Source organism: Sander lucioperca, chromosome 16, assembly GCF_008315115.2.
Source record: "Sander lucioperca isolate FBNREF2018 chromosome 16, SLUC_FBN_1.2, whole genome shotgun sequence".
In the NCBI taxonomy this organism is placed as follows: domain Eukaryota; kingdom Metazoa; phylum Chordata; class Actinopteri; order Perciformes; family Percidae; genus Sander; species Sander lucioperca.
In genome coordinates, this window is record NC_050188.1 from 360,477 (window position 1) to 387,956 (window position 27,480).

The 27,480-nt window shown below is 43.4% G+C and overlaps 1 protein-coding gene across 1 annotated transcript in view; it reads right to left on the bottom strand.

Annotated features, from left to right (window-relative positions):
* The window catches only part of LOC116047827 (fer-1-like protein 4), a 49,624-nt gene that overhangs the window by 5,839 nt on the left and 16,305 nt on the right, over positions 1-27,480 (bottom strand). Inside the window, exons 14-47 of the mRNA XM_035992806.1 lie at positions 25,450-25,636; positions 24,231-24,310; positions 23,029-23,154; positions 22,543-22,612; positions 21,970-22,073; positions 21,709-21,817; positions 20,182-20,389; positions 19,148-19,280; positions 18,947-19,047; positions 18,718-18,805; positions 18,500-18,616; positions 17,715-17,867; positions 17,428-17,620; positions 17,111-17,235; positions 16,681-16,815; positions 16,384-16,557; positions 15,483-15,593; positions 15,032-15,193; positions 14,701-14,875; positions 13,954-14,078; positions 13,730-13,846; positions 8,430-8,478; positions 7,098-7,201; positions 6,713-6,847; positions 6,515-6,634; positions 5,448-5,575; positions 5,188-5,358; positions 4,438-4,592; positions 4,104-4,285; positions 3,925-4,010; positions 3,655-3,753; positions 2,481-2,598; positions 1,871-1,994; positions 327-628 (exon numbers count right to left, since the gene is read on the bottom strand). Of these exons, the coding sequence (XP_035848699.1) occupies positions 327-628; positions 1,871-1,994; positions 2,481-2,598; positions 3,655-3,753; positions 3,925-4,010; positions 4,104-4,285; positions 4,438-4,592; positions 5,188-5,358; positions 5,448-5,575; positions 6,515-6,634; positions 6,713-6,847; positions 7,098-7,201; positions 8,430-8,478; positions 13,730-13,846; positions 13,954-14,078; positions 14,701-14,875; positions 15,032-15,193; positions 15,483-15,593; positions 16,384-16,557; positions 16,681-16,815; positions 17,111-17,235; positions 17,428-17,620; positions 17,715-17,867; positions 18,500-18,616; positions 18,718-18,805; positions 18,947-19,047; positions 19,148-19,280; positions 20,182-20,389; positions 21,709-21,817; positions 21,970-22,073; positions 22,543-22,612; positions 23,029-23,154; positions 24,231-24,310; positions 25,450-25,636 (4,566 nt within the window). The remainder of the gene's footprint in view (positions 1-326; positions 629-1,870; positions 1,995-2,480; positions 2,599-3,654; positions 3,754-3,924; positions 4,011-4,103; positions 4,286-4,437; positions 4,593-5,187; positions 5,359-5,447; positions 5,576-6,514; positions 6,635-6,712; positions 6,848-7,097; positions 7,202-8,429; positions 8,479-13,729; positions 13,847-13,953; positions 14,079-14,700; positions 14,876-15,031; positions 15,194-15,482; positions 15,594-16,383; positions 16,558-16,680; positions 16,816-17,110; positions 17,236-17,427; positions 17,621-17,714; positions 17,868-18,499; positions 18,617-18,717; positions 18,806-18,946; positions 19,048-19,147; positions 19,281-20,181; positions 20,390-21,708; positions 21,818-21,969; positions 22,074-22,542; positions 22,613-23,028; positions 23,155-24,230; positions 24,311-25,449; positions 25,637-27,480) is intronic.

Sequence of the window (27,480 nt, forward strand, 5' to 3'; positions counted from 1 at the left end):
TGGCTTTTTTTATAACTTGCATTTTTAAAATTTTAAAATATAACAAAGAGATCGACACTGTAAATCAAAAATGAAACCAGCCTATTATTCATCTCACATCTCCAATTTCCCCTCCCCATCCCAACCAAACAGAAAGAGATTACCGAACCGAGAGTAGTGTCTGCAGTCTGAGTATATTACATGTCTATGGAATAATGCTTTTAATATGGTAAACTAGATGTCAAAAAGTCAGATTCAGATCCTAACTGCAAATTTGTAGCTTCTGTGTCTTGCCTTTCTCAGGCAGCATTGGCATTTTTTTGTGTATTGTTTTTTTTTTTTTTTACCATTAGCAGGAAAGTGTTGCCCATGCTGTCAGTGTATTGGATTTCCTCCTGTTTCATATTGCTCCTCTTGTCCTTCTTCTTCTTCTTCTTCTTCCCTTTCTTCTTGGCCTCCTCCCTCTCCTTCTTCTCCCTCTCGAAGTCCTCTGCTGTTTTTGGGCGGGTCAGTGGCCACCAGCCCTTCATCTTCTTGGCGCGAAAAAGGGAAAATCGAGGGCTGGCCCGATCCTTTGCCATCTTAATCGTACACTTACTGGATGACTTTGCCGCTCGCACCATGTCGTTGAGACGTAACTCAATGGAGCCTGAAGAAGGTAGAACAAAAGAAAGATGATGAAGAAGAGTTAGAATCATAAGCATTTGTTCTTAAATGTACTGGGGATACAAAGGTGAAGCTGTTGTATCCCATGATGCACCCTGAATCTTGAATAAATAGGCTGTATGAAAGAAAACTCAGGTCCATGGAAAGGCCACTTTGAAATGTTCAATTTAAGCGGTCAGTTCATCTAAATTACAAATTTTTAATAATAATAATTCCAGTCGCTTGTACTTGATACTCATATAATATGCAACAATGCAGATGTTGCAGATTAAGAGCCTACCAGGAACCTACCTGAGCTGCTATTTACGGTGGCCCTGCAAATCTTCACCAATTTGATAACACATGTACAGAATTTAGAAAACAGCTGTGCATGTGTTGTCAAGTTGGTGAAGAAGATCTTCATTTGCTTGTGTTGTGTTAATTTGCATGTTTTCTTAATTTGTGTGAGCTCTCAAGGCCACCATCGTTTTTACTTTCAAAGCAGGAAGTTTGATTGGCAGTAGCTTCACAGCAATAAAAAAAACAACAACAAAAAAAAAACAGCAAAGTAGAAATTACTGGATTTAGTCATTACAACATTAGTGCAGTAAAAATGGACACTATACTGAATTACTGAATTATAAACATTACCAGCAAATTAAAACAGGAGCAGATGTAGGGAGGCTTCTTAGTAAATATGTATAAACACTATAAACAGGGGATATTAGAAATAAATACCTGCCTCTCATTAGCCTGTTTCTAGAGACCATCTTGCGATTGGATAACACTAGCCGAGATGCCAAATCGGGCCAGGGACGTAAAGTGGGGGGCCAATGGCCCCTTTCCTACTTCCTACCACCCTACTTCTGGCATCCTTGCTCGGACCACACCTATCTTCGAACTGGGCCTTCATTTTGATCACAGGTACACAACTCTAAAGTTTCATGACTGCATCTTGCACCATTGTGACGCTATCCCGGTGACAAAATCTGTCCACTGACATATACAAATTTGGCAAAGTACTCAAACCGCCTCTGTGGTAGTTCCCACTACTTTGCCATGATGACACATGTGCACACACATACAATACGATACAACTTTATTATAACTTTACACTGAAATTCATTTTGCGTTCCCAAACAGGTTTACTCAAAAAAACCTCACAAGGTGAAAACAATACCAGAATGGCTGTCGCGGCTGAGAAAATATTTGAGAATTTATTGTCCTGTCTGACAGTGTGTCTCACCCAGGAAGTCGTTGGCAGCGATGCGGTCGTAGTCCCAGACCTGCAGCATCAGAACAGCCGGCTGTCGAAACTCTGACTTCTCCAGAGAGAAAAAGGACTCCTTCTTCTTGTAGACCACCTCTTTCTACAGCATGAGAGGAGGAGAGTTACCCTTACTAACAACCAGACTGACTGCTAGTGTCCTCTAGTGGCTGCAGTGTTCATTACAGCCACAACATAAACAAACACCATCACCTAAAAGGGTGGACATTTTGATTAAATATTTAAATTTGTTGTGTACAATGGAGACGTAATCCTGACAGTAACACAGAGTGTTGAAACAATTGGTTATTTAATTATTTACTTGAATTACATAATGGTCATTGGTACTAATTTTGACAATTTTGTTTACTGATTCATCTTTCACCAATCAAAAACTCCAATCATACTTTGGTTTAGATAATTAATTGCTTAATCGTAAAAATAATGAACGGATTACTCAACAAGGAAAATAATAATTTGTTTCCCTAGAGAGACCAGAGCAAAGATCACTATAATCATCAGGATTCATCAGTGGATCAGTGGAAATGTTGACCATCAGCAGGTCCAGGTGTATGTACGGTATGTGTACCTCACTAGGAAGGTAGTCAAAGCGGAACACAAATCTCCAGTTGAAGTTTCCTTCTCCAGTCAGAGAGTTGAAGTGGACATCAGTCTCCTGTTTTTCTCCTTCCAATCCCTTTATCCAGCTACACAGAGAACAAAACAGAATAAAACACTGAGCCTCCATAGCCAAGCAATGCCTAAATAACCGCTCACTTAGCCAGTGGTTCCCAACCTTTTTAGTCTGAAGTACCCCCACTGTCATGTCAGGTGAACTCACATACCCCTTCATCTATTCCCAATGTTCCAAATGTAAAACACTATTCATTATATAAAAATAGACATTGTTAAGTTTTTAATACAATTGAACTGTTAATATTAAGGTTAGTTTGGTCTCCTACTAGCCTACTAGGCTACTACTATTTAGAGTGAAGCTGGATGTTTGACCATTTATCCACTAATGTTACTTTTTGCTAACTATTTTAACCATTTATCCAGTATTCATTACTTTTAGCTGTTTGTTTTTCTTCTGTGCTAGCTTGCTAACTTGTTTTTTCTTACATAACAGCAACAGTAGTAGTGTACTGCTCATGTGTTACAGTTGACTTAATGTTAATATGTGGACATATTTTAATTAAATCCTAATTAAAGAAATTAAATTACAGTGGTTGGCTACAACATTTTCATGTACCCCCTGGCAACTGCAGAAGTACCCCTGGGGTACCCGTGGTTGGGAATCACTGCACTAAGCTCCCCATTTAGTTGACAATGATAACAGGACATTTATCAAATCCATAGTAATCTTTCAAACAATGGGTCCTTAATTTCAGACAAAAGCAGCTTCCCATATCAGGCCTGAGACCGTTGATTTTGCAGAAATGACTGCAGCTGGCAGATTGTCTGAACTTACTACTAACTAGCTAGCCAGCTAATTAAGCTAACGTACCTAAGCAGGTAAAACTCTGAGGGGAAAAAGCAAAGATTTGAGAGCAGTCGGAATCAAATAAACATAATTTTGTGTAGTATTTCTTTTCTTTTTTCCTCTTTCATATCGTTCATATCTTTCATATCTGTTAATCATCTAAATGCCTTCAGATTTATCTGTGTGTGTGTGTGTGTGTGTGTGTGTGTGTGTGTGTGTGTGTGTGTGTGTGTGTGTGTGTGTGTGTGTGTGTGTGTGTGTGCGTGCTCGTGAATCTAACCCTTTCACGTAGATGTCAGAGGACGGCTCTCCGGTGAAAATGTTGACATCGTTCAGAAATACATCATCGGTGTTCCAGATGATCACTCGCAGCTCGTACCTTACGTCATGGAAACACCAACAAAGCTTACGTATTGTAGCTCCTTCTCTAATCTATTCCAGTCCACTTTACTCGATGATTCTATTAGACTCTACTGTACCCAATAGATTATATTAAACTCTACTGTACTATATAGATTATAATCAACTCCACTGTACTGCGTTGACCTACTGTTCAGGTAGGCGGGGCTTGATGTTAACGGGGGGCGGAGCCGGGACATCATTAGGAAACATGTCCACCCACATATGAAGGAAACCCTGAAGCACAAACATTGCTAATTACATGTACTAATACCAGTAGAAGTATGTTACTGTTGTTGTGACTGTAGTTATTGTTAATTTTGTGTTTACCTGTGGCAGTCCAGGTTTGTCCTGGTTCAGCAGGGACCGGATCTCAACGTGCTCTGGGACCAGAGGAATGGCTCCAGGGAGGAACTCGTTCATCTCCCCCCAGCGCTGCAGCACACTCAGGGCTGCATGCTCCTCCATCTCTGCCTCTTCCTCTGGAGACCGCTGGTTCTTCTTCAGCAGACCTTACGACAACAACAGCAACAACAAAACTGCTGTATAATAGTGTAGTGGTTCATGATATGTGTCAATGAGAGACAATGATGGACTGTTCATTTCCACTTCTGTGTCTGGATTGGTCAACCTGTCTGTTTGTCTGTGTGTCTGTCTGTCCTACCTTCAGGTACTGCGTCAGGTGGGATCTTGAAGATTTTGTTAAGGACTTTGACCTCAGATGTTCTGTACTCTGGAGATTGAATGCTGTTCTTCCTGCAGAGCTCAGCTAAAATGGCAGACGGCTTCTTTGCATCGCGCCAAATATTGTAGCCGTCACTGGAGAGAGACAGTCAAGTAGACAGACAGGACACAGAAAGATAGATAGGTACACATTTAAAGAGACAGATACTCTTCTGACAAGTACGTAACACATACATTATTTTCTGGTATTAACATGCCACAGTTTTGGTACTAACATATTGTACTTTTGATAATATTGTGTCATAGTAGTACAGTACTGATAGTAATGTATTACAGTACAGTACAGTAGTTCAAGTCCTGATTTGTTCGTCAGGCCATGCCAAGAGGGCAATGTCAGGAGCCGCCTACTTTGAGCTTTATTTTGACTCTTCAGAAATATATGGGTGATGTCATGGAGACCACGTCCATATTTTATACAGTCTATGTTTCTAACATGCCAGAGCTCTAGTTCTCACATGTTTTAGTTCTGGTACTTGTGTCACAGTTTTGGTAGTAACATATTGTAGACACTTTTTGACTGTTGTAGTACTCGTACTAATGTGTTGTAGTTTTGGTACTAATATGTCCTATTTGTACTGTCTTCTAGCATCTAGTTTCACACACCTTCTGACATTTTTTATACCAACATGTCATTGTTCTGGTTTTAATGTGTCGTAGTTGTGGTACTAACGTGTCATAGTAAAGAGCCAGACCACAGGAGACTCTGTGGTGACTGTAGAATCGGTTCTCCAGGTCAACTCGTGTCTCACCGATGAAGCCATCAAACCCTATAATATTGTGGTCCATAACTGAGATAACCAACTCTGTCTCCAGCGGGAAAGACACTGTGAATTCAAACACCCTGAAAGACAGTGTCAGGAATTAAGATAGTCAGACAGCCAGACAGACCTTCAGTGCTACACAGGTACAGGTAGACAGACAGGTACTGACTCTCCGAAAGTAGGGTTGAGCTGTTTGGGGATGTATCGATCTTTAGTGTCCAGAGACTGCTGTCCAGCTCGGACCACCACATACGGGTCAGCTTTACCGTTCGGGTCTGTAGGAGCCAGAGTGGTGGCCTGCAGGACACAAACAGAGACAGTAGAACACACAGTCAGTGCAAAGAGAGACCCCAGGTGGTGCTAAACCACCTGCCCTTTTGGCCACTGACTAGATTAGTGACTTTTTTCTATTTCTATTTATCTTGTTTTCTATAGTCTTTCAAAATTTGGCCCATGGCATCAATTCTCAATTTCTCAATTCTCGACTGTACATGCAACTTCCCTTGTCACAGCCACCACAGTCAACGCACGCAAATCGAATCTTCAATTTTGGAAGAAGTAGTTTGTTTGGTCGAATAGTTCAGAGTGAATACCGAAAAGTATTTTTGCATTAAATTCCCATCCCTAATAGACAGGGACATTGTGAAAGGCAGAATGGGAATTTGGTTGTTTCTTCCATTAAAAACAGGTTGTTTTTTAGCAGCCAACTCTTACTTCTCACCCTGGAATTCCACCAGGTGAGGAGGCGAAACGTTCCAGCTGCACCATGGTTTTGTTCCGTGTCCGCCATGCCTCATACCACACCGGGAGCATCTCAGAAGCTGAGCGTTTTGCCTGCCCAACTCGCAGATTTGGTTGTTATGGTAATTTTTCCTGGATATTTGTGCTTCTACCACAAAAGTAAGTAGTCTACATAGTTAAATGTTTTTTTTATATTTAGTCCAGTTATGATAAACACAGAACAAAGATTTGTGTCTGTGTTTTAGTTGTTAAAATAGTGTAGTGATGTGATATATGATCGGGAGTCTTCACAGGTTTTGGAAATTGACCGAAAGCCCCAGCCCTCCCACTCCCTGCCTGGCCTGTTGGATCTAGGGGTCAGATGTCTGGACATCCTCAAATACCTTGAATGTAACAACAGTTTAAAGTCAGCGTAAAGGAGATTTTCTAAAATATCAGACTGTTCAAGGGACTAAGAGACAAAGACAGGCTGTGCATAGACAGAGAGACAGGTACCTTGACGATGTAGACTCGGACCAAGACTTTGATAGGTGAGTTTTTGGGGATTCCATTGGTGATCTGACATGAGGTGTCTTCTTCATCTTCTGAATCAATCGGATAAACCAGGAAGGAGCCCTTGGGATGGAGAGTATGGAATAATGAACACTTCTCTGCAGAGTAACACACAGACAGTCAGCTCTCCATCCACAGTACCTTGTATTTTCCCATCAGCCTCTCCTCTTCATCCTCCTCTTCATCCTCAATGTCAACTCTGCCTTTATACAGTGGGAAGATCTGCAGCCAGTCCTGAAACTGATTGAACTCTGACTCCAGATCCCCTCTATACAGCTGAACAAACATACAAACACAGAGTCAAACATTTTAAAACGTACTGTTTCCAAATCTGTTCAGACTTTACTGTCTGTCAACATCATGATACAGACTGATGATCTGTCTTAAACAGGAAACTAAAGGTCCTATGGTCCAATCAGTTCATAGTGTATGAACTTGAATATTTCATATGACGAATCAGGTCCGAAGTTGCCCTTTAACATATGTAGCACATGTTTGTAAACTGTGGATCACAGTGACTTCCCACCTTTAGTGTGGCAATGTTCTTGCGTCTGGGAGGCTTAATCTCAACCACCCCGATTTCCTCCTCGTCCTCCTCTTCGATGTTCGCCATGCTCAGATTCCCTCCATCTGAACAAAACAGAAAACAACACAGCAATGCTAACAAACACAACTCTGTTAAAATAGTTTTTCAGTTATTTTTCAATTTTTTTGTTGTTTCTTTCATTGTGTTTTCCTGCTAAAATCTGGTGGAAAGCTTTTCCAGAAGAGTTGAGGCTGATATCAACAGATTGATGCCTTTGGTTATGGGAGTTCAATTGTTATAGCCTGGGAACCAGACGAATCTGCGACTGCATGTTTTTTTTGCTCTGGCAGATCCGTCTGGTCCCCCTCCCGGTAAGACAGATTTCCAGCCAGCCAGATCCTGGTCAGGCCAATCACAACCGTTTATCTCACATGGGGCGGGTTTCAGACGATTACTGACAACTTGCGAAGCCTTCGCGCTTAAATACGTGACGTCATTTTTGGCTCGCACTCCCTTGTGCTGAGGACTCTCATGGGGACACTATATGGCAAGCATAAACCTAGCTTAGAGAGGAGCGCCGTTGAGACATTTTTTTAAAACAACCAAGATGGCTATTGACTATTTTCAAATTCTGATGGCAAAAACAGCAACACTCATTCTCAGACTCAGACATATTGATTCTAAACCATCACACCTCATGTCTGCACGCTGTAGTCTGTTTACATTTGTCAGTAACTCAGCGTTACGTTATGTTTCATTGCTCTAATTGGTTGTTGGTCGATCCAATTGCATCCAGAGGTATTTTGGTCTAGGCCCATTGATAACACCCCTTGGAAATCGAGAAATGACTTGAAAGGTTCCAGACAACTCACATTTACGCTTTGGTCTGATGATGTCGGGCTGCAATGATCCCGTGTCCACATACTTGTACACACTACATGGCTTTATAGTGTACGTCTTTAACACTGATTCTAAAAATCTGCCCTCAGACTGACATGAGAAGAATGTAAATGGTCTCCTGAGAGCTGAACTTCTATAAAAACTGACTACTGACTTCTCATTTGTAGAGAGAATTTGGAAGTTTTCCCATTCACTTCAATACAATCATAGTTCATCACAGCAGCATCTAGTGAACATTAGTGGAACTGCAGCTAAATACACCAGCTCTGACTCATACTGTATCAGCCGTGTGTATTGTTTTTGCTCTAATAATAAAATAATTTAAATAATGAATCATTATGTATTTTTATTAAATAGACAAAAATGGCAAAATACTAAATATACCCAAAATATTATTATGACTGGATGACAAAGTAGGAGTTCAAATTGTACCCATCTCTGCTTGTTCCTCCATCATTGCCTCCTCCTTCTCCTCAGCAGCCTGGAGACAGTCAACACATAAGACATGGTGAGTAAGGAACTGATTTATTCATAACAGTTAGTTATTCTGTAGTGTCACTTAACAAATATTCACCGTGTAAAGCTCACGACAGAATGGATGAGGTGGAGCGCGTGTGAAAAGCTCTCCAGAAAGAAAACAAAGAGAGAGACAAAACTGAAAAGCTGGAGAGTCACAGCCAAAGATTTAACCTCCGAGTATTTGGCCTCGACAAAGATATTGAAAATTCAAATTCATGGTGTCCTTCTTCAATGAGGTATTTAAAGATAAAAATCTGCCTTATAAACCCGAAGTGGAAACTGCGCACAGAGTAGGGCCTGTCACAAAACATGGTTCGAGACCGATGATCGTCAGGATGCACATCTCCATGCACATTGGAAATTGGTAGTTATTTATGCTACAAGTGTTGCTGAGGTTTTGACCTCCTCAATTATTAACCTTGTAATGGTGTGCTATCTTGGCCAGTGGTGTCCCTTTCAAAAAGAGATTTTAATCTCAAGGACTTCCTGGTTAAATAAATGTCCCACAATGTATTTATGTTCCAACTCTACTAGCCTTAGCCGGCGTAGCTAGCGTTCAGCTGGCACATTTAAATTGACTCCTTGCCTGGCCCGGACGGGCCGCCGTGGGCCTCACATAGTCAAGGCTGCGATGTAGCAACATATTTCAGCTATGTTTCTGTTTGACTAGAGTTTAACTATGCTTCTCCTGTTCAAAGCTGTAGCGGCAACGCAATAATCATTTTTGTGAATCTGTATTCTTAAGTCGCAGGTGATATCTCAGTAAATTCTTCCACACTAACCAGAGATAGGGAGTCGCACTTAAGTCGCACAACAGCTGACTTCAGACTTGACTTTCGACTCGACCCAAAAGACTTCAGATTTGTTGTCTTTTTGTCAGACTTTTTGTGCGTAATTTGGACTAACACTGAGATGCATGTGGTTCTGTAACTGGTGTGGCGCTGCCACTATTCTCTTGATTTCCACTTCGACATTAGACATTTTTTTGAGTGAAAGAGACGTTACATTTAGCATATATCATCACAGGTAACAAGCTAACCATCGCAAAGTGTCGTGCTAATGTTGGGAACAGGGGAATTGTATCTTTGTATCCATATGATGTGACAGACTTAGGTTAATATTTCGCCAGGTCCGAGGGCTAGAGGGATGTGTTAAGTAGACCCCATAAAGTTATCCTACAACTGATTTTGATACTGTACTGTATAGATGGTAGCTACAGGACATGCTTTGAATTCATAAGATTTAACAATACAGTGTTGGGGACAGATCAGATGGCCAGAGACTTGAGACTTGACTTGGACTCGTGGCAAAAGACTTGAGACTTGACTTGACCTTGCCCCTCAAAGACTTCAGACTCGACTTGGACTTCCAAAAAGTGACTTGTGAACATCTCTGACGCTAACTAACCTTAGCTAGATATAGATATAGATAGATAGATAGATAGATAGATAGATAGATAGATAGATAGATAGATAGATAGATAGATAGATAGATAGATATATGCCCTGCTGACTCATGTTACGCCTTGTCAGGACTATGATCTTGTCTTTCTGCTTTTCCACAGTGTCTTTACTTTTATTTTCACTGCCCGTATAACAGTACCTCTGTTTTTTCTTTTCTTTTTCTTTTTTTTTTCTCCTTTCCTTGACGAGGTGGAGACCTTCACTACTGTACCTTACGCACATAATGCTGCCAAGCTGATGGCCTGTTTGTACTGATATTGTTCTGGTATTGGACTGATCTGTTGTTTTGGGAGTTGGGGACGCTGTGAACCCATGTGGATGTGTAGATGGCACACCGCTGTGCAATGGACACTTAAGGTTCAGTTAGTTATCGGGGATTTCAGGTCAGGGGACTCAGATTTGATCGATGGTTACGTGATGTTCTATATGTGTGTGTGTGGTTGTGTCGTTTGTGTCACCCTTTCTTTTTCTTTTTTTTCTTTTTCACATCGCTCCCAAACATTGAAAATCATCATATCATTGTGGGTGGAGATTTTAATCCGGTCCAGGACCCTATACTGGACAGATCTTCGAACAAACCGTACTCTTTAACTAAATCATCCAAAACTCTGCATGCTTTTGCCAAACGACTTGGCTTACTGATCCATGGAGGCACACGTCTCCCACGACCAAATCATTCTCTTTTTTTCTCATGTGCATAACACCTACACTCATATAGACTTCTTTCTTCTAGACGATAGGTTGCTCTCCAAGATTAAATCCAGCGACTACCACAGTATCGTAATATCAGATCACGCAGCAACCTCCCTTGATCTCTACTTTCGCACTCACTCTAACCCCTTCACGCAGTGAAGATTTAATTCCTCTCTACTAGCGGAGGATCCCTATAAGCAATTCCTACACTCCCAAATCACTCTATTCTTTGAGCTGAATGATCTGCCGGACACAAACAGAGGCATACTATGGGAGGCTTCTAAAGCCTATATCAGAGGACAGCTTATCTCCTTTGTTTCTAATTTAAAAAGAGTTGAAATGTCCCGAACGGCGGACTTACTACGGAAAATTAAGGACATCGATGACAAACGCGCGGTCCAGACCCTACCCTTTACAGAGAATGTCTTAGGCTGCAAACAGACTTTGATCTCTTATCTACAAATAAATCCAAGCTTTGTCTGTTCAAATCTAGACAGCGCTTTTTGGAGTCAGGGTATAAAGCTGGGAAGCTTCTGGCTCATCAGGCCAGAGCCGAGGCAACCTCACGATTAATTCCTGCCATCAGAGCTGACTCAGGCCAGATCCACACTGATCCTGTCAACATTAGTGAAATATTTGCCAAATTCTATGCTGAACTGTATACCTCTGACTGCCCTCCCGTTGCAGATGACACGCTTAATGATATAACCTTCCTCCAAATAGTCGTTGAATCCGCAAATGACTTGGGTGGTCTTATAACCACTGCTGAGGTTCTAGGAGCCATTAACTCACTACAGAGAGGTAAATCCCCAGGGCAGGATGGCTTCACTGTAGAGTATTACAAAACATTTTCCGCTCTCCTCGCGTTAGTCCTGAGAAATGTGTATAACGAGGCATTTCGACATCGTTGCCTGCCGGACACCCTGTCGAAGGCCACTATCTCCCTAATTCTTAAGAAGGGGTTATATCCCCTGCTTTGCGGCAGCTATAGACTAATCTCACTCCTCAATATGGACCTCAAAATTCTCTCAAAGGTTCTTGAACTCCATCTTCAACGGGTGATGCCCTCCATTATCTTGTTAGATCAGACAGGGTTCATGCCTGGCCGACAGTCTTCCCACAACACTAGACGCCTACTTAACATCATTCACTCGTCGAGTAATGATACCCCGGAAATCGTGGTGTTCTTCGACGCCGAAAAGGCCTTCAACAGGGTCGAGTGGGGGTACCTATATGAGGCAATGGACAGATCTGGCCTAGGCGACAATTTTATTCATCCCCAATGGCCTCAGTTCAAACTAACGACACGTTGTCTCCCCTTTTCTCACTGCGGAGAGGCACCAGGCAGGGCTGCCCCGTCACCACTCCTGTTCGCTATCGCGATCGAACCTCTGGCCGTTTGGCTTCGCTTGGAGGAAGGTTTCAAAGGCATCACACGGTCTGGCACAACTCATAAAGTTTCATTGTATGCGGATGACTTGCTCCTGTACATCTCTAACCCAGCCGCCTCGCTCCCTGTGATTTTAAACATTCTGGAACGGTTCGGTGCGTATTACAGCTACAAGCTCAACTATCAGAAAAGCAAGGTCCTACCGATAAATTCTCTGGCTATGCAGTTCCCACGCTCTTTGTCGTCATTTGAGTGGGCGGAGGACAGATTTCGCTACTTGGGGGGTTTTATTACAAAGGCTGTATCAGACATGTTCCGCAAAAACTTCTTACCTCTGGTCGAAAAAACCGAAAGTGATTTTGACCGCTAGTCTGTCTTACCGCTCTCCCTCATGGGCTGGAAAACTTTGATTGAGATGGTTGTCCTCCCCAAATTTCTTTATCTTTTCCAGCACATCGCGGTACAAATCTTTTTTCGACAAGCTGGATAGGGCGATATCTAAATTTCTATGGGGCAGCAAACCTGCTAGGATCCGAAAGGCGATATTACAGTCTCCGAATGCTGAGGGGGGTCTGGCGCTCCCTAACTTCAGGCAATATTACTGGGCAGCTAACTTGCAAAAACTCCTGTACTGGATGAACGACGACTGTGCCTCTCTACGTGTCTGGGTACATTTGGAAAAGGAGGGATCGCGCCTCCTGCTATGGTCGGTTCTCGGCTCTCAGCGCCCTCTGCCTTTAACATCTGTAGGCGCATGCCCGATTGTATCCCTCTCGCTTAAGATCTGGAGTCAAGTTAGGAAAAACTTTGGCTTACAGGGCCCTTCCATCTTGACCCCACTGCTTAAAAACCATGTCTTTCCACCTTCAAGTTCAGACCTCGCATTTAGGGCCTGGCACAATAAAGGTGTCATCAGCGTCAAATACCTATAGATAGGTCCTTCATAAAGTCCACTATACAAATGCGAAACTGTTCAAAATATACTCCACTGTCCTGGGCGCGTGTAACAGGTGTAACCAGTCTCCTGCCAACCATACTCACATGTTCTGGTTTGCCCTAAATTAATTACTTTTTGGATGAGTATTTTTGACACCTTGAGCAGAGCCTACAATCGCACTATCCCCCCTAACCCCTTGTCAGCCATTTTCGGCATTTCCTCTGACGCTGGCCTCCCGGATACACTAAGGCGGGCCTTGGCGTTTACATCTCTGCTAGCCCGGAGACTGATCTTGCTCAACTGGAGGCTCTCCAGCGCCCCTACACACGACAGTTGGATTAAAGAGGTGGAACCCTTTCCTAGAACTCATTGACTCCCTCAGCTTATCTCCTGACTTGGAGGACTGAGCTCCTTCTGGACCGCTCGACTTGACGCCAGCTGCCCCCCCAATCAGTGTGCATGGGTCCGTGTTGTGTGTCCCCATCTGTTTTGGACCTGGGTATGGGACTTGTAGGAAAATGACACACTGTTTTCACTATACCTTGTTCACTACGACTTGTGCTATGTGTCACCTGTTGTAAAAATGTAAACTTAAATAAATAAAAATAAAAATAAGATAAGGTTAACTCCTTAAATTATCCTAGATATGTATTACTGCAATTATTCTGTAATTTCTGCTTCACCGTTATTACCACATTTATTTAGACAGACAGATAAAAAAGTGTCTCACCCGTCTCTCCATCTCCTCTAGTGAAGCGTAGTATTTGGACCACCAATCCAACTCCTCCAACTCTGGTGGCTCCTCTTCTAGCTCCTTGCCTTTCTTTGTCAATTTTTTCAGAGGATTCTGAAAAAAACATCAACCATTTATTTAATCTTTTATCGTTTAATCTGGTTGAAATTTGTCTGAACATTCATGTTTTTAAACACAGTGGAGGAAATAAATATACGTACATTAACCAGCTTGATGGGGTTAAAGGGAATCTTTGACTGTTTAATTGACAGGCCGCTGAGTCCGATACGCTCCACTGACATCAGAGGGTTGATCTTTTTTGTTGATCTTTTTTTTTTCTGCCTCACTGGAGAGACACACAGAGAAATCATGTCCATAAAAACTTTAGGAGAGAAGTCAACTATGAAACGCACAGAGCATAGCTCACATGCAGGGCTTCTCAGTTGTTGTTGTTGTTGTTGTTGTTGTTGTTAGCTTTAGCTTCAGTCTTTTTGCATTATTATACTGGGAAGCGTTGGCATGAAATTATGTGTATATGACACTTTTGCAGGTTTAAAACAAATCAGTTAGAAACTTTATTAGTAGCTATCTAGCTACAGCTGATCAAATCTGTCAGTGACAGCTGTCATTTCAGCAAAAAAAAAAAATCAATAGTCACCAGCTAGGTGAAAAAGGAAATGAGAAGCTGCTTCAAAAATTACTGAGAATTTTTATGGTAAATCTGCCACTGTTATTATAAACTGCATTAGGTGCCGTACGACAACGGAAAGCTTGATAGGCCTAGCAACAGCAATTAGGGGGACAGGGCTTAGCAAATGGTCAATTAAAATGTTCTGGAAACATATCTATAGTACCTAGTACCTAGTCTGGATGTTACAAAAATGTCTCCAAAACATTCAAAACTCAAACTATCTAGTAGACACTGCTACTGTGAATACTACCTCCATCACTTCTTCCATAGCTCTTACCTTTTGGTTTTGGCTCGTCCTCTTCCTCCTCTTCCTCCCCCCCTAACTTGCGCGGGGTGTAATTCATGAGGCTCGGGACAACGTGGGTCCCGACTAGAGCGAGCTGACCGAATGCCCTATGCTCCACCACGAACAACGTCAGAGGAGGGTGGAGGTAGGCCTGCTCTGGCAGCTCCTATTGGACCGCACACAGGAAAAGGAAACAGGAAAACAGGGAAGAGAAGATTAGCCATGTCTCTACACTGTATGCAGGTGTGTTTCTTTAAGCCAGATGTGTAGACCTTAGTAGCCACTCTAACTAATGTCAGTAACCATCACTACTTTGACTGACCACATCCATATAGCGGACCAGCTCTTTGAAGTTGGAGTGAGTGCCGTAGCTCTGAATCTCTTCAGACTCCAGTTGTCGTCCTGCACACTCCACCCTCACCAGGGGGCGCTCCACCTCAAACAGCTGCACTCGCTTCAGCTCCCGCAGACCCCAGAACAGCACCTGAACACACATACAAACGCTCCGGTAGGACTAAGTGTGTGTACGAGAAACATTCACACACATTCATACACTGTTACCGAGTCTACCTGCTCATCAAATAAACATTCACACACATTTGCACTCCGATGGCGCAGCATCGGGAGCAATTCGGGGTTCAGGGTCTTGCCACCACCGCTCTACCATCTGAGCCACAGCCGCCCAACTGTGTGTGTGTGTGTGTGTGTGTGTGTGTGTGTGTGTGTGTGTGTGTGTGTGTGTGCGTGCGTGCGTGCGTGCGTGCGTGCGTGACCTCGATCCTGAAGGTCTTCAGAACCGGTCGGACTCCCTCAGGGATGATGTAACATCTCTGCTCCTCCAGGTAGGTCAGCTCCTGAGGGTCCACACTGCCTGGGACACAGGGCTGCAGAGGGTGATATGATTTTCCTATTCAAAACCTTTTGGAGAAAAGTCAACTACGAATGCCAGAGAGCATAGCTGTGAGAAACATCCAATCACAGAGCTTCTCAGCTGTTGTGTGGGGTGAAGTTAGAGATTGATCTTTGTAGAACTTACTGAAATAAATTCAAAACTTTGAATCAGTTCACATTTGGATTTTAGATCAATTTTGGATCAATTCATCCCTAGAAAAGAACCACGTTAACAGAAACATAACTGATCAATTGCCCTTAGACAGCAATGAACCCTTCCTAAGTCCCGCCCCTTATCGCTCTGTGCTCCAATAACAGTTGAGCAAACTTGGTACCTTGCAGAACCTCTGTCAACTTTCCCCTCTCCTGAAGGCCAATTTTTTTCTATAATGGGGAAGTCATGACCCGCCCTACTCTTACTCTGATTGGCTAGTTCTCGTTTCCTTCCATGGTTGGGTTGGTTAGGTTAAGGCTATAGTCTGGATCAACGGAAGTACGTTTTCAGCAGATCCGCTGGTTACATTTTGTGCAACCAGCTTCAGACTGTTGTAAAATGACCAAAGACCTCTGTGCTAATGTGCACATCAAACATGTCTTTTGATTAATCATACTACACAATTTGAAAATCACTTCTAAAAATCAAAAGTCACATTGTACCTCTTATTCCAGCACCAGTGCTCTGTTCCCAGATCTCAGCTACAAACAATGTTATTATCACTTTTAGAAATGATGGACAATAAAGAGGTACAAACAGGGAGACATTGATTGTTTGACAGGTGTCACCTCTCCAAACCCAGAGTAGTCCAGCTCGATGAGCTCGAAGGCAGCCAGCAGCTCGCCGGCGGGGGCCCTGCCCATGCTGATGTCATAGAAATGGAGGCGGGGCTTCTGGTAGTACTGCTCCACAGATTTAAACTCCGGCTCTGCAAACGCCCGACCCAGAGGCTTCACACTGCCCTGCACGCACGCACGCGTCCACACACACACACACACACACACACACACACACACACACAACATCACTACCAGAAACAGCAGCAGAATGTGTGAGAAAAAGAAGTAGAAGAACGTCAGCGTTACCATGGCGTTGTGGTTGTAGATGTTAATGGTGATGAGGGGCGGGTCTTGTTGGAGCTCCTCCCTTGTTCCCTCCAGCAGAACCCTGTCAAACAACAAACACTCACACCAGGCTGGAGAGAGAGTCTCATGCAACACCTGAACACACACACACACACACACACACACACACACACACACACACACATAAACACACAGAATATGTATTAAAATGTGTACGTTAAATGGGCACTCAATGGGCACAGATGTAGTTGAGTTGACCGGTCATGGGTAGTTCTACATGTGAAAGCAGTTGTGTAATATTTACTGTGAGCTTTGAGACTACAAATTTATAACAGAAAGCCTGCGTACAGACAGGAGTTATAATGTTAATTATAATTGTTTATTGAATGAACAATTATAACCTTTAAAACAGCGGGACAGTTGTACCTACCCTGGTGACTTGGCACTGCGTAGAGAAGACGACCTTGGCGAAAGGATCTGATAGACCGTTATCATATGCAGCCATCAGGCCACGCCCCTGGTACAGGTGACATCGTAGCTGGAAGTACCTGCTGTCTGCAGAGAGATAGACAGAGAGAGAAAAAGAGATTGAGAAAGGTCTACCTTCAACTAACCAGGACAGACTGCTGCTGACTCCAGGTGAAGCTTCATGATTGTAGAATAAAACTAATAAAAAAAAAAATTAACAACAGACAAGATTTCCTGAGCAATTGTCCTGTGCAGAAGCCACGCCCCCCGCTTACTCACCCTGGCAGGACAGACTGACAGGAAGTTTCCTCTGCCCGACAGGGACCAGCCTCCTCTGCTCCTCCTCTTCCTCATAGACCGGCAGAAACTCCTCCGGCAAGCAGGTGATGGCATCTTTACTGTACTTGGCCAGACCAAGCCACAGGTAGACCTCCAGCTTCGCGAAGATCTCACTTGCTGAACCTCCGGGAGACTGGACAGACAGACAAACAGCCATTTTTCAGAGATGAAATAGAGAGCGAAATCAATAGTGTTAGAGAGATGGACATCAGTGTTAGAATGGTTACCTTCATGTAGAGGGTGGTGACTCTGCCACAGTCCCGCCCCCTCTGCTCCTCCACCAATGAGAAGAGGATGGAGTAGGAGGGGATCCTGACATAAGCCAATCGCTTGCTTCCACTTAGTAACCACAAAAATGCGTCTGGGATGGTAGTCTGAGGCTGGAGAGAGGGTGGTGTGGGAGAGGGGGTGTCAGACCTCAACATATTGAACATACTGCAACCTTGGATGTCTTTGTTGTCACCTATGGTGATCTATGGTCAGTGTTTGGAAGGTTACTTTGGAAATGTAATAGGTTACCGTTAACAAGTTACCCTATTTAAAATGTAATAGTGTAATTGTTTCAATTACTTTATCAAAGTCATGTAACTTATAACCTTTAATTACTTTTTGATTACTCTTCTAAATTTGTAATGAATGTCAACTGTTAACCATTTTCAAATGTTTAAACCTGGCAGTGTTAACCTAACAGACGGGTGGCACTGCAAATTCAAGTAAGAGAACCAATCGAAAGCATCAGAATAACACCAAACTTTACTAAACGGCTATGGCTGGAAATGGCAAAAGAAGACATTGTGCACATGAAAAACATGCAAAGCAACAAAATTAATATTATTCAACATATAGCCTAGCTTTTTACAATTAAATAATTTTCATAGGTAACTGTAAATTAATTACACATTTTTCCCATTAACTGTAACGGATTACAGTTACCTTTATTTTGTCATTAAATTACGTAATGCCATTACATGTAACTGGTTACTCCCCAACACTGCCTATGGTGACCGCTGACCTCCTTAGCCAGCAGGCGAAGTTTCCGCAGGAGTTTTCTGGTATCCATCAACTTCTGTTTGGCCGTCCGCCTGGTGATCCGCCGCCTGGTCCTCACTGCCTGTCTGGCCAGAAAGACCTGGAGACACGCAGACATTAGGACAGACAGGATGACAGTCAGACAGAGAGACAGGTAATGAATAGGCAGGTAGAACAAGAGACAAGTGAGGACAGACTCACCAAATTCTTCTTGATAAACTCCTTTCTGCATCTGTCAAGGTTATTGGGCCGAAACTGAGACCTCCTGTCTGCAAAACCACTAAACTGTCTGAAGAGAGACGGACAAAAAGACAGAGAGGAGACCAGAGAAAGAGAAACACAAGAGGACAGAAAGATAGACAAGAAAATCAAATCAAACCAAATCAAACTAAATGTATTCTAATAAAATTTTCATGAGGAGGAGACTGACTTGCAGGAGGCCACCAGCTCTAGCAGCACCTCCTCCAAACACTCCTTTGCGTTACTCCTCGGCCTCCTCAAGAGACGTTCCACCTCATCAAGACCAATCTCCTAAAAGAGGAATGGGAAGTAGAGAGGACAACATGTGTTTGTAGGCATTGACTGATACACTCCATGTATTAATAAAAATTAAAGGTCACTTGTCTCTCACCAGCCTATCGGCCGTTTTGCTGAGCCAGTTTGCCTGATAGAGACGAAAGTTGTGATCTTCAAACTGACTCCAGATAAATAGACACGGCTTCTGTTTCTCAGAGGGAGGCTGGAGAGGAAGACACTGGAAAGACCTGAGAGACAGACAATTAGAGAGAACTAGACAGTCAAGCAGACAGACAGCAAGTGGCTAGTGTTTGTGGAGTAGTTACTATGGACGTTACTCTTTCAAGAATTGCCACCTTGTCATGATAAATGGGAAATGGACTATAGTGTTGTGTCCATGGGAGCAATACCTCCTGGTAGAGTCTTTAAAGGCAAATTGGTGCCAGGTGAGTGGCCGGACTAAGAGCCATTGAAGAACGTCTACAAATTATGACCTTCAGTATAAAGTGACTGGATTCTGGATTCTGGAGCCACCTACTGGATCCTGTCTTAGGAGCTTCCCTACCCTCTCATGGAAGGTGAAATCGGATCCCGTCAGACGTTGGAGGCATGAAAACGGGGTGGGTCATGTTCAAGGCTTCCATTTTGGAGGCATCTACTTAACAGTGAAGAAAGCTGCCAAGATGAAGAAGGGCAGACTGGTGTCAAGAGGCCAGAAGGGCTGTAGCTTCGGTAGATGCAGACAAGCTCAAACTCAACTCAGAAAGGGGAAGCTTAATTTTGGGGGGGAAGGATCCTAATGGGGATATTGTTGGGCAGGGGAAGGAACAGTTTGAAGAGCTCCTAAACCTAACTGACATGCCTTCTGTGGAGGAGGCAGGATTGGAAGACCTAGAAAAAGTCATAACATGGCAAGGTAGTTCCAGGGCAGGCCCAGAACACAGTGGAGAGATTAACTATCCCATCTAACATGGCAAAGTTTTGGGATCACCCAGAGGTAAATGAATGATGGGGCTGGGGAAAAGGATGTCTCCTATTTGGCCATCTTCTACCATTTTGCAGCCAGAGAAGTTGTGTAAAATAGATGGACTGTATAGTATTTCTAGGTGCAGTAGTTACCTGTGTGGGTGCAGACGTTTTTGCAGTTACCTGTTGTACTCGGTAGGCTGGGGTCTCATGGCAGGAGACACAGATCTGATCTCAGGTTCAGGACTCAGCACCTCCTCTCTGTCCAGCTCCTCCTCTGACTCCAGCAGACCCTGCACCTCTTCATTTAGATCCTCCCTGCTGCTCCTCAGCTCCTCCCTGCTCTGGCTCTTCTTGGATCTCTTAACCCCCACTGCCTTCCCATAATTTCCTGACAGAAAAAGAACAGCTTGTGAAGTTCAGGGGTTTGAGGTTGGAAATAAAATTGCATATATGAACCCAAGGTAGACAAAGGGGTCTGGCTCAGCAGTGGCCTAAATCCGCCATCAGTTGCCAACTCTGCCCCAAAGCAGACCCCAATACACTGACTAGAACTGATTGTTAATCAAAATTATCCCTAGTCCACACAACACCCTAGATTGTGCTCTGCATGATTATAAATGATGTGAAACTGCATTTAAATAGGAAGTGAAGGAGTTAAAATACCTTGGGGTCTTGTTCGCAAGTGAGGGGACAATAGAGCGGGAGATTGGTCGGAGAATCGGCGCAGCAGGGGCGGTATTACATTCAATTTATCGCACCGTTGTGACGAAAAGAGAGCTGTGCCAGAAGGCAAAGCTCTCAATCTACCGGTCAGTTTTCGTTCCTACCCTCACCTATGGTCATGAAGGCTGGGTCATGACCGAAAGAATGAGATCCAGGGTACAAGCGGCTGAAATGTTTTTTTTTCAGGAGGGTGGCTGGCATCTCCCTTAGAGATAGGATGAGAAGCTCAGTCATCCGTGAGGAGTTCAGAGTAGAGCTACTGCTCCTTTGCGTCAAAAAGAGCCAGTTGAGGTGGTTTGGGCATCTGGTAAGGATGCCCCCTGGGCGCCTCCCTAGGGAGGTGTTCCAGGCACTTCCAGCTGAGAGGAGGCCTCGCCTCAGGGAAGACCCAGGACTAGGTGGAGGGATTATATCTCCAACCTGGCCTGGGAACGACTCGGGATCCCCCAGTTGGAGCTGGTTAATGTGGCTCGGGAAAGGGAAGTTTGGGGTCCCCTGCTGGAGGTGCTACCCCCGCAACCCGACCCCGGATAAGCAGACGAAGATGGATGGAACATTTAAATAATGTCGGAGTTTAAAAGCAGTGACAAAGTCCTTAAACTGTACAGATTAAAGCTGAAATGAATCTACAGAAAATGAATCAACAACTATTTTGATAATCAATAAATCGTTTCTGTAATTTTCAAAGAAAAATTGTCAAATATTCTTCAGTTCCAGCTTCTGAATTGTAAGAGTTTGCTGCTTTCCATTGTCTTATATATAAGTAAGTTGAATATCTTCAGGTTTTGCACTGTTGGATGGACATTTAAAGATATTACTTTTGGCTATAATTGTGATGGATCAGTGTTTTCTGACCTAATTAATTCAAAAAATAAAAAAAAGAATCAGCAGATTAATAAACAATGGAAACAATTTGCAGCCATAGTACAGATGTGTATGTAAGCAAACAATTGTCATATCCAGGACATAAAATATACTGTTTACCTAGGGAGAGTTCGAAGGTCACCGGTCTGTTACCTACAGATGGGTCCATCATAGTGACTTCAAACAGAGATGCGAACAACAGAAAGTCCTCCCGTTGTCCCTGGAAACCCTGAGGACCAAAAACAAGAGGAAAAACCTAAGAGCTACAGGACATCACTCTCTCTGTTTTTTATGCTATATGCAGATGATATACAAGTATACGACACAGTGTGTTTAAAATGGCTCGTTAATAATGATGGTGTTGGTGGTGGCAGCACTGACCTCAGGGAGTGGGTGGATCTCCTCAATCTCTACGGTAACAGCCTCTGGTACCTCAACTCCCGCCTCCCCTGACTCGTCGACCAATCCACTGGTAGCCACAGACACTATGACAACAAGTAAACAAATCAATGATTAAACTACAAATAAAGGAGGTCCAGAGCATACTTTCATTATTTCAACATCCTAGCTGTGAAACAAATAAAAATAATAATGATAAAAATAAACAGTAAAGCCTCTTTAAACTACACTTTGAATAATTCAATTCAGTTCAATTCAAATATTGTGGATCCCCTGTTTTTCTGTCTTACCCTGAGTCAATAAAGGAGCTACCAGATTCCCCCTGCTTCCAGTCTGTGTGCTAAGCTAGGCTAAACATGTCCTGGACCTAGGCTATCTTTGTTCTGGACACTCAGAGAGATGAAACTGATGTCCATCCATGTCCTTGAACTAAAACATTAAACTTGTTCTCTATGCTGTGTTACCAATATTCTTGAATTATGATAGGAAACTACACCCTCCCCTTTAAAGTTTAGTTTCTAGTTTCTCCTGCTTCTCCTCAGTAGGTAGACGGACCTTCCTTCTTCTTGTCCTTTTTGCTGCTCCTCTTCTTCCTCAGTCCCAGCTTCCCCAGTGCTCCCTTCACCTTTAAGGACACACAAGAAGGAGTTACACAAGAGTCAGTAGTTGTGTTTCTATTCAAATTGTCAAGAAAATTTAAAGCAAACTTTTGAAATGTTGCAAAAAAGAAATGCAAAATCGGTGCATATTCATCAACTGGTTTGGAGCGAATAAACTAGGCTACGCAAAGTGTAGTTTCATCCGAAGTTGGTGGGGTAGGCTGCGCTATACATAGCTGTAATCGGCCTGTAAACAGAATAGAAGTAGTAGAAGTTGTGAATCGGAAACAAAACAAGTTGCCAAGTTGTGGTTGCCAAGGTAACAACATCCTGACTCAGATGAAACATGCAAGATAAAATAGCTTGGCTTGTTAATCTGTTTGAAGGTCTGTGGTACAATACACTGATGTATTTTTTATGAAAAACGGGAAGCAGGAGGTACCTTTCCAAAGGGGGCGGAGCCTGTATCCGGGACGACTGCAGCAGGGGAGGAGTATACCTCCACGTAGAGAGCGAGGAGGATTCGACCACGATAGAAGATTCCTTCACCCAGACCCTGGTTCAAAGCCTGTAGGAGAGAGAGGGTTAGTCCAGTTCAGTCTGGATCAGTTTTGTTTAGTTTGTTCGACTATGCTTGCTATATAGCAAGCCAGCTAGCACACCTATCTGGCTTGCTAGGGGGCTATGGTGCAGGAAACACCACATCAATTATGGCTACGGAGACTCTCGGTCAGCCCAACTTGGACCGACGGCCTACCATCTCCCTGGTGTGTCACCAACTTAACCCTACAGACATTGGGCCCTATTTTAATGATCTAAGCGCACAGCGTGAAGCACCTGGCGCAGGTGTGTTTAGGGCAACCAAATCTACTTTTGCTAGTTTGACAGTGTAAAAAAGGGTCTGTGCGCCGGGCGCATGGTTCAAAAGGGTTGTACTTAGTGTCTTCATTAATTCATAGGTGTGTTTTGGGCGTAACATGCAATAAACCAATCAGAGTGTCATCTCCCATTCCCTTTAAAAGCCAGGCGTGTTTGTACCTTGGCGCATTGCTATTATGATGGCGGATTTGCACCGTAATATTTTTATTTGTAATCTTTGTTTGTTTGTGTGCTGCTGCGCTTCCCTGTGTGTGTGGCACAATCACTTCCCACTGCCTCAAGATAGCAATACGCCAAGAATTCACCTGAACACACCCCCCCGTAAGACCAGTACGCCCATGGGCGCAAAGATGGGCGCAGGTGCATTTGCTATTTAAACGACGTGGGCGCTGGACGGGAAATTGACAACTGCGTCGGTCTTAAACTAGCAAAGACACTTGCGTCGGGCTTTGCGCTGCCCTGGGTGCAAGATAGGGCCATTGAGTTGGATTGAAAAGGGCAGGGTTATAACCAATGGTATGGGTGTAGCCTGCCAAAGTATAAACTTTAGATTTAACCTATGGCTCAGACAATATCTGCTGGACTCCTTAAGAGGTCTGGACAGTAAAGGAGAAATGTTCAACATTTGCTGTTCAACAAGAGTGGTATCAATCCTCTCATTTAACTCTCAAAAATAAAATAGGTAAGTGTATTTCCCAAAAATACAATTACAATACAACAAAATTAATTTAAATGTTAGATTTGATTTGGTGGAGTCTGGTTTACCTGGTGGATGTCTCCAAGGGTGGAGTTCTGAGGAGAACCATACAGGTTCACCCAACATGGACCAAAGGTGGGGTTAAACCCTGCAGGCAGACCATAAATTCTCAAAGAAAAACTGGTATTCAAATAATGGCAGAGTCTAGCACAAACAAGTAAAAGCTCGTCTCTATTAAAGGCTTATAATGTAAATTTAACTCTCAATTCTTAACGTAGACAATATACACACATCATTTCAACAGCACTGATTCCGATCATGCCAACATCATGCCATATTACACCATTCAGATAAAGCACTGTATTTTGATTTTGATTCCAGTTGCTTTTGCTTACTTCTGATCACTGTTAAGCTACTGTCAATTGAACTCAACACTTCCTTTGTATGTTTCCCATTAAAAGCCTACTAGGAAAGGAAGTAATAATTGTATGCCTGTTGAAACAATGAAATACTTTTAATGTGAAGTGTCTGAGCAGGAGGTGTTCAGTTAAATGATGGTAGTGTTGTGGTTGTGGACATTTCTGTTACCTGTTATTATTATTATTTAGAATTGTTTCCTGTTGTGTTTATTGTATTCGGTGGTCTGTGTATATTTTGGTGTGTATATGTCTGTTCCCTGTTGTGTATTTCCCTGTTTATGTTCTGTTTCCTGTTTTATTTTGATAGTCTGTTTTCTGTCTTGTCATGTCTAGTTTTACTTCCTGTGTTTTCCCGCCTGTGTGATTGTCTGATGTGCTCCACCTGTTCCCCAGCCCTGGTATCACCTGTCTTGTGTCTTCTCGTTACCTAGTTTATTTAGCCCCTATGTTAGCCACTGCTCCACTGCATCAGCTCCCATCAGTTTCAGTGCTTCCTGTTTCTTCCTGCTTGGTTTTGTGGATACCCTTGGTTTTTCTTGTACTGTTTTCTTGCCTGCTGCAGCTCACAGGTCTCCCTAGGTTTGTTTTTGTATTTTGATAAAATAAATCTTTGTGTTCAACCCTTCCCCTGCCTGCCTGCCTGCCTCTCCCTGCATTTGGGTCCTTTAATCCTCTACACCGTAACAGGTAGTGCAACAGCAATCTAAAAATATGTACTAAAACTTGATGAAATACACTTTAAAAATAAAAAAAATAATTAAAAATAAAGGGCTTTCACTGATATAAGACTGTGTCAGATCTGCAGGTGATGTGTGATGTTTATTAGAGTACCATTAAAATAGAAACAAAAAAATTGTGCGGATTGTACCGTTCCTGGTGGGGTCTGAAATCTGCTGCAGGTCCAGGAAGTGCGTTGCCAGGGCAATGTCTCCCATCTTGGCGTCATCAAGGACCTGGACTCTGATTCGCTGAGCCAGAGGAGGAAACTGCTCAATGAATGAGATTTCCTCATTCCAAACTGGACAGCTGGTGGCACTGGCGACCGACGTCTCCCCCTGCAGACACACAAACACACAGTACGATTTCAGATTTGCAGACTTATAGTTGTACTATTAAAAGACAATTAGCATTTTTTCAACCAAAAAGTTCCAAGAACTTTCAAACCAGTTGAACTAAACTACCAACAGAAAGTTGCCTTTGCGTATTTCTGTTTGTTTTTCCACCGCATCTTAAGAACCTGAATAGTTTGAATAAGAAGAAGAAGAACAAGAAGAATACTGGTGTACTTTTATTAAAGTAGGATTTTGGATGCAAAAATTTTACTTATAATAGAGTATATTTCTACATTGTGGTGTTGGTACTTTTACTTAAGTAATGGATCTGAGTACTTCTTCCACCACTGCCAATCAGTGACATTCAGCTCCACCCTGAAAGAAATATAGTACAGGAACTACTACTAAATGTAGTTTCCGAGTTCCTCAAGAAGTTCTTGGTGCGGGCTGCTACCTCCTGGAGGAGAATATATGTAACAACACCTGTGTATTTGTCAACTGGCTGTTTCCCTGACGCCCTCAAAGACGCAAGAGTGACCCCACTACTCAAAAAACCAACACTCGACTAGTCTGAAGTAAATAACTACAGACACGTCTCCCTTCTTCCATTTCTTTCCAAAACTCTTGAGCGTGCCATTTATAATCAACTCTCTACCTATCTCCACCAGAACAACCTTCTTGATCCCCACCAGTCTGGCTTCAAGGCTGGCTACTCAACAGAAACTGCCCTCCTTGCTGTCACTGAGCAGCTTCACATCGCTAGAGCAGCCTCTCTCTCCTCCGTCGTCATCCTTCTGGACCTTTCTGCTGCCTTCGACACAGTGAACCACCTGATCCTCATTTCGACACCCCAGGATCTGGGTGTCTCAGGCTCTGCGCTCTCTTTGCTCACATCTTACCTGACAGACCGAACCTACCGGGTAACTTGGAGAGGATCTACCTCAGAACCTTGCCCACTCAAAACTGGGGTACCTCAGGAATCAGTCCTGGGTCCCCTCCTCTTCTCTCCGTACACCAACTCTCTCAGGTCTGTCATTCAGTCACACGGCTTTTCTTATCACAGCTATGCAGATGACACCCAGCTAATTCTCTCCTTTCCGGAGTCTGAAACTCAGGTAGCAGCACGTATCTCGGCCTGTCTGACTGATATTTCTTCTTGGATGTCCACACACCATCTGAAACTCAACCTTGACAAGACTGAGCTCCTTTTCCTTCCAGGGAAGGGCTCTCCTACCCAAGACCTGACTATAACAATTGACAACTCTGTGGTAGTCCCCACCCAGACTGCTAGAAACCTGGGTGTGACACTTGACGACCAACTAACCTTCACTGCCAACATTGCTGCACCTACCCGATCGTGTAGATACATGCTGCATAACATCAGAAGGATACGTCCCCTTCTAACGCAGAAGGCGGCTCAGGTTCTGGTTCAGGCTCTAGTCATCACACGTCTAGACTACTGCAACTCCCTCCTGATTGGCCTGCCTGCATGTGCCGTCCAGCCCCTGCAGCTCATTCAGAATGCAGCAGCTCGACTTGTCTTCAACCTCCCCAAGTTCTCTCACGCTACACCGCTCCTCCGCTCTCTTCACTGGTTACCAGTTGATGCCCACATCCGCTTCAAGACACTAGTACTTGCATACAGGACCACGAACGGATGAGCCCTAGCATACATCCAGAACATGGTCAAACCCTATACCCCAAACCACCCACTCCGCTCTGCATCAGTCAACCTGCTTGCTGTCCCCTCACAGCGAGGAAGAACTAATCACTCAACAAAATCCCGACTGTTTGCTGTCCTGGCTCCTAAATGGTGGAATGAGCTCCCTATTGACATCAGGATGGCC